Source organism: Trachurus japonicus, unplaced genomic scaffold (assembly GCF_045865225.1).
Source record: "Trachurus japonicus isolate A0001 unplaced genomic scaffold, Traja_1.0 AP029670.1".
Classification (NCBI taxonomy): Eukaryota; Metazoa; Chordata; class Actinopteri; order Carangiformes; family Carangidae; genus Trachurus; species Trachurus japonicus.
The window spans coordinates 1-7019 of NW_028219803.1; the positions used below are offsets into that span (position 1 = coordinate 1).

Below are 7019 nucleotides of genomic sequence, written 5' to 3' on the forward strand. Positions count from 1 at the left end.
AGTAAAGTATAACAGACCTTCATCATTTATGTATTCCAAAATAGTAAGGGCAACATATGAAAATCTGGGAACTAAATCCTTACCAAGAAATTTCTTCACAATTGTCTTTAGGAACATGCATAATATGATGTCTTAAAATGTTGAAATTCAACTCCCGTGGGAAACCCCCTAAAAAACTACTCAAAGTTGGGGTACCCGTAACTGGATTTTTGAACATTCCGTAATGTTAAATTTGGCCTTAAGTATCTTATGAGGGGTCAAACTAGGGGTTTTTCATGATTCTGAGTTGATCACAAACATTAGTTTTACACCCAAAACACTCCTTGGTGGAGAAAAAAACGACCACACCCACTTTTTTTGTTCATCGGAACACCCACTACCACCACTAATAGAATGCATTACAGAGAAGCCATTCCTTAGCATTGCAGAGGTTGTGTCACTACTAAATACTCAATATAATATAACTTATATTCTATAGCCTTTTTTCTATAGGACATACACACCCTCCAAGATTTTGTGGTGTCACGATTGCAACTATTAATGCAAATTCAATCATGAATTCTTTGGCCTTGCCACTGCAACTTTTCTGCAAATTCGCTATCATAGACTGCTGTGGCTAGCTGTGGTCAGCTGTGGCCACAGTGTTTCCATTACATGTTTTTTTTTGCATGTGTTTTTATTACTAGTTATTGTTTTCATATAACATTAAGTTTTATGCGGATCGGGAGCGAGAGAGAAGGAAAGACATCAGGTGCACACCAGATGTCACATACCAGTAAAAACGGAAACATACACATAGCCTACACTAGAGGATGACATTTGTCGGGAATTCCCGCGGGTCACGTGATTCCCGTGGGATTCCCGCGGGATGGGAGTCAAAATTTTATTGATCCCGTGATTGGGACGGGACGGGAATAAAAATCAACGGGAGCGGGCAGGAGCGGGAACGCCATTAATAGATGATGATTTTCAGCCGTGTTAAACAACCAAAAGGTCAGATGCGTCCGTGTTTGTAGTCATCTTTCAGTGGCACTTTTCTCTTCTCTCTTCTACTCTTTCACTTAGCAGCCTTGGTGATTTTGGGCGCCGCCTTGATTAAAAGGCAGATGTAGCGTCTTTTGCGAGCATTACTTTCAATATAGACGCGCGTCATGTGCGCTCACAACCCAAAGCGACGCCGTAGCGGCGCGCATTCGGTGTTGTTTTTTCGTGCACATCCGACCTGCTTCTCCTCCGGTGTCCGGTCTCGGGTTGTGTCTCCCGGTGTCTAAGCACGGCGACCAAGCATTGATAAATACAGCGTGTCCTTTCGTGTTTCAGCTGGGTCGATACCGCGGGGCTATTTAAAAAAAAAAAAAAAAAAAAAGCGCTGGTCGCGGTGGAGCTGAGAACAGCTGAGTTTTCTCTCCTAAAGCTGACATGTGGTCGGGTCACAGCCTCACAGTGCACCCTTAATTAATATTTCTTCAACCTTAAAGCTCTCTGTCTGTCCACCAACTGTCCTGACTGTCCCTGAACATCACACAGGGACATGGAGCTGCTTGTGTGACTGGATACTGAGTTTTAATGTTTACATCAGGCTGAGTTCAACAAATAAGTTTATACTACTGTAATTTAAGTAGTTAAATAATAAGATATAATTCATATCAGAGTTAATATCATATAATATCATAATATATCATATAAACCCTGACAACAATGGAGGGAGGTGGAGGAGATGAAGCCGTTATGTGTGAGCTACAGAGTAAAGTCAGGAATAATGAATAAAAAATAAAAACGGGAGTGGGATGGGAGTGGGAGTAATTTTGAGTGGGAGCGGGATGGGATTGGGAGTCATTCTACAGGAGTGGGACGGGATGGGATTTATTTTTTTACTCTGGCCCGGGATTGGGACGGGATGGGATTTTTTCTCTGGGAGTGGGATGGGACGGGAGTGAAAATCCACTCCCGTGTCATGCTCTAGCCTACACACACACTTCTCACTATTGGGTACATGTACATTAAAATGTTGCTTTCTTCTACTTTTTATTTATTGCCATGGTAAATCGGCCTAAGTATTGTTTAGTGGTAGTTGTAGTTGGTTAGCATTAAAAGTGAGGAATTTTGGAGTTAGCTATGCTAGACATGTTGAAGCCATTTACAACCTTAGATCTTTGACAGACATAGGCTACTACTTTTTACACCTGATATGTGTTATCTCCTTTTTCTTTTAAGAACTTGAAATATGTCATGTCATTACGTTGATAACATGCATAAGAAACTTAAAATTGTGGTAACACTTTATTTGATGCCTATCTCTATAATGCATTATTATCATGCTTATAATGGGTTATAATAATAAAAGTTATAATTAGTGCTGGGCCGTTAACGGCGTTAACGTGCTGCGTTAACACGAGACTCTTATCGCGCGATAAGAAAATTATCACCGGTAATCTATTCTCAAAGTTGGGTCTGGGACCTGGGTCCACATAGTGAGCAAGCTATGAATTTCACTTTGATATGTTAGCGCGGATGTATACCTGGCCCAGAAGGCTCTGACCTGCCTGAGCGCGGATGTATACCTGGCCGAATTACGCTGTGGGGGCTGGGGCGTGCCGCGTGAGTCCGAACCGTGTGCATCAAACGTCAGCTGACATGGCCGCTGCTGCGAAGCCCGCCGGGTTGCTTCAGGGGAAATTTATTTTCAAGAAGCTTCCCAATGGAAACCTCGATAAAACTAGGGTTGTATGCACTTTGTGCAACGCCGAGTTAGTTTACTGTAGAAGTTCGTCAAGTCTGAAGTACCACCTAAACGCAAAGCATCCCTTTGCTGATGTGGAAGGTGCCGGAGCAGGCACTGAAGCCCCGGAGAAAAGTCGTGTTCGTCAGACTACAATGTTTGAATGCAACCGAGGCAAGCCTGTCAGCACAGCTCTGTCAGCTAAACTAACGGGCCTCTTAGCTCAGTGGATTGCCCTCAACTGCCGGCCTATCAGTGTGGTTGAAGATGAGGGGCTGGAGCTTCTTCTCCAGGCGGCCACAGGTGACCCATCTTATAAACTTCCTGCGAGGCGAACCATCGTACGGAGAATCAATGAACAGCACGCCGCAGAGAAAGCCGCGAAAGAGGAGAAGTTGGCTGGGGCAACTTGTGTGGCACTGACTGGGGATCATTGGTCGTCTGTTAACAATGAAAACTACCTTGGTGTTACTGTACACCTCATCGATGCCAGCTGGGAGCTTCACTCTTTCGCCCTAGGTAACGTTACGTTATGTAATTTATTGTCATTTTTTGTTTTATAACGGTCTATGTAATTTACCACGGTGAAGTTGGTTTCAGGTTGGATATCCAACCGTCGCGTCCGACAACTGTCTGAATGAATATCCAACCTGAAACTAACTTCACGCGGTATAGCTTTAGCTAACGTTATCAACGTTTTGCTGATTAGTTGCTGATAGTTGCCTACTACTACTAGCAATCTTACTCTGATATACTTTTTCTGTCCTACTCCTAATGTTAGGTGTGATGAAAACAGAGGAGCGCCACTTAGCAGAAGCATGTGCCAGGCAGTTTCTCGACGTCGCTAATCAGTGGGCTATAGCTGACAAAATCACCACTATTGGAACAGACAGCGCTCCCAACATGATAGCAGCAGGGAGGATACTGCCATTCGAGCATTTGCCCTGCATTGCGCATCTTGTACAGAGGGCCATTGTAATGTCACTTCGTGACGGAGGTTTTGATGGTGTACTGGCCAAGTGCCGTAAAGTGGTTGGACATTTCAAACACAGTCCGGCCAACTCAGCCGAGCTGAATGCCCAGCAAGCCTCCCTTGAACAAGCCCAGGAGTCACTCGTGCAAGACGTGCCTACACGTTGGAATTCTACCCTCGCCATGATCCAGCGCTTGAGGCGCAACAGAGACGCAGTGCATGCAACGCTGTCCCAGCAGAACCACAAACTCACCCTCCCAACAAATGCTGAATATGAGAAGTTGGCAAAGCTTGAGGAACTGCTAGAGCCATGCAGGTAAAGATAGCGTGTTCATGAATTGGTATACAAGTTCTTTTATAACTCACTTATCCAAGTTAAATTAATTAGTCATTTTGTTTGTGTGTGAAGGTATATCACTGAGCTCCTTGGTGGGGAAAAATATGTATCCTGCTCCGTGGTTCTCCCTGCCCTGTGCCACCTTCAGCAAGCGATGAAGATCGCAGATGAGGATCCTGCCTACATTGTGCGATTCAAGGCTGCCTTCACCAAGGACCTCAACCAGCGGAGGGAGAAAACAAACTTGGAATGGCTGAAGGTATGTCAGACTGACCAGAAGATGACTGTATTGTCTGACCAGTAGACTTTTTAAGCCAGTAGATTGGTCAATGAATAGATGAATGAGTCATGAAAAAATATGGAGGTTGGACTTGAAAAGTTAAATTTTCATCATATTTTCTTTTTTTTCTTTTTTTTATCAAAGGTGGCTACTGCTTTAGATCCACGATTTAAGGACCTCAAGTGCCTGCCCAGAGCAGAGAGGGAGTCAGTGTGGGGAAAGCTGAGTGAGTTGGTGAGGGGAGAAGAATCTGCTCTGCAGCTGCCCAGGGAGGAGAACCCGGAGCCACCTAAGAAGAAAACAGCCTTGCTACTGATGGGATCAGAGTCAGAGTCAGAAGAGGAGACACCAGTAGACAATACTGTGGAGAGGTACAAGGTAGAGCCCAGTGCTAGCTTGGATCAGTGTCCACTGAAGTGGTGGTCAGAGCACACTGCTGTCTATGGTAAGATTGCCCACATTGCCCGGAAGTACTTGGGGACTCCTGCCTCTACAGTCCCATGCGAGAGACTTTTCTCGTTAGCAGGCCATATTGTACAGAAGAGGCGCTCTAGTTTGTCACCAGAAAATGTGAACAAGCTCGTCTGCCTGAGTGACTGGTGGAAGAAGGAGAAGTAGAGGTTGGACTGATTGACTCAAGCCATGTCACAAAGTTACTGAACAGTTCTTTATGACCTCTCATGTAGGCCTACAGTTGTTCAATTAATGTCATATTATCCCAGAAATGGGGGTTGTTCAAATTGCCTGTACTGGTTAAATTGCCTACTGGTTATTTTGTGTTTATCTGAATAAACAATTACATAACACAAGTACATTTTACTGAACATTATTTCATATTTCATTACCAATAACTTTATCAAGCAGTTTTTGATGCATTTTCCAAACAGGAGATGGGCTTCTGGTCTAATGGACCAGCTGGCCTGAGAAACCCGTTCTCAAGGACTTACTTCTGGTCATTATTTAAGTAGCGCACACATATTTTGAATGCCTTCATCAGAATTCAAATGAGCCATTTTAATCTAGATTAATCTAGATTAACTCCAAGATTGCAATGAGATTAATCTAGATTAAAAAAATTAATCTATGCCCAGCACTAGTTATAATGCAGTTATAGCACTGTATAACTACAGTTATAAACACTCATAAATGATCATAATGCTTTATAACAATAATCATAACACAATAATTTATAACAATAATCATAACACACTATAAAGCATTTTATCTTGACTTATAAGGTCTATTAGGAACTCGCTGACAAAGCCCACATCGATAATGCATTAAAAATATAGTTATAATGTGTTTAATTGGCTCATAGTTGTGTATAACTATCATAATAAACACTCATAAATTATCATAAGGCTTTATAACAATAAGCATAACACATTATAGAGCATTATAACTCTATTATAATACTTGACCTTAAGCCATTATAAAATGCTCTATGATGTGTTATGCTAATTGTTATAAAGCCTTATGATAATTTATGAGTATTTATAATGATGGTTATACACTTTTATAAGCCAATTATAACACATTATAACTATATTTATAATGCATTATCGACATGGGCATTGTCAGCGAGTTATAACGTATTATAATATCTGACCTTATAAGTCATCATAAAATGCTTTATAGTGTGTTATGATGATAAGCCTTATGATAATTTATGAATGATTATAATTATAGTTATACAATGCTATAACCACATTATAACTCATTATAAGTATGGTTATAATGCATTATAGAGATAGGCATCAAAGTCTTACAAAAATGGTTGTTAGTTGGCTAACAGTAAATAATATGGTTAGTTAGCCAACTCCTATGTACGACTGAATCTGATGACCATCTGACCATTTTATTTTCCTAAATGCTGGCTGACTGCCCCATTAGCTATCAAGCTAGGAAAACATGGTGTAGGCCTATTGTCTTCACGAGGATTTTTGCAGTTAGGTTTAGGCTATTATAATAAAGGTGATCTACTGTACTCAATAGAATACATTAGAGATGAAGTAAGCTATTCCTGTGCATGACAGAGGTTTTCTTTAACACTAGAACCGCCGACATTCCAACACCCCCTAGAACCGCCGAGGGGGTCATTTTTACCCCCTCCTCCACTCCGTCATCAATCACAAGGATATCCTTTTTTTTTTAAGCAGTAAAGTTGTTCATTTTCATCATTTCTTTTAAATAATAAGTAGTGCTTGATAAAAAATACTTTTAAATTTTGAATCTATGGGGAGAGTTATTAATTTTACAGTTGCTTTAGCCTAGACTATTTCGTTATGAATCGAAAAAATACATCGTCAAAAATACATTTCGCCGTTTTTTTCTCTCCCTCTTCCTCTCTCTCTCTCACTCACTCACTCACACACACACACACACACACACACACAGACGCACACACACACACAAACAAACTTACGTGTATGGTTTGACTGAGGCGCTTTCCGTGGTCCTGCAGTTTCAGTAGCAACACACACGCTGCACACACGCGCGTCGTCTCTACATTCGGGCCGATACGGAACACTGTCCACACGCTGCCTGTCCACAGGCTCTTCATGCACATTGTTGAGATTTTGTTTTTAGTGCGTTTTAACACCGCATTTCCTCCTTTTCTCTTCAGGCATGGTCAGCAGGATAGGTAGGCTACTTGTCAAACGGCGTGTAATAGCCGTTGCTAAGCAACCGGACAGCGGCGTGAATGTTG

General features: G+C 41.9%; 1 protein-coding gene across 1 annotated transcript; it reads left to right on the forward strand.

The window, feature by feature from the left end:
- The first annotated feature begins 3592 nt into the window (after positions 1-3592).
- Positions 3593-4978, forward strand: LOC146961010 (E3 SUMO-protein ligase ZBED1-like). Its single transcript, XM_085771860.1, has 3 exons — positions 3593-4008; positions 4102-4288; positions 4454-4978. The coding sequence occupies exons 1-3, from the start codon at positions 3623-3625 to the stop codon at positions 4925-4927; spliced, it is 1047 nt and encodes a 348-aa protein (XP_085627986.1). The 5' UTR covers positions 3593-3622; the 3' UTR covers positions 4928-4978.
- Positions 4979-7019: the final 2041 nt, after the last annotated feature.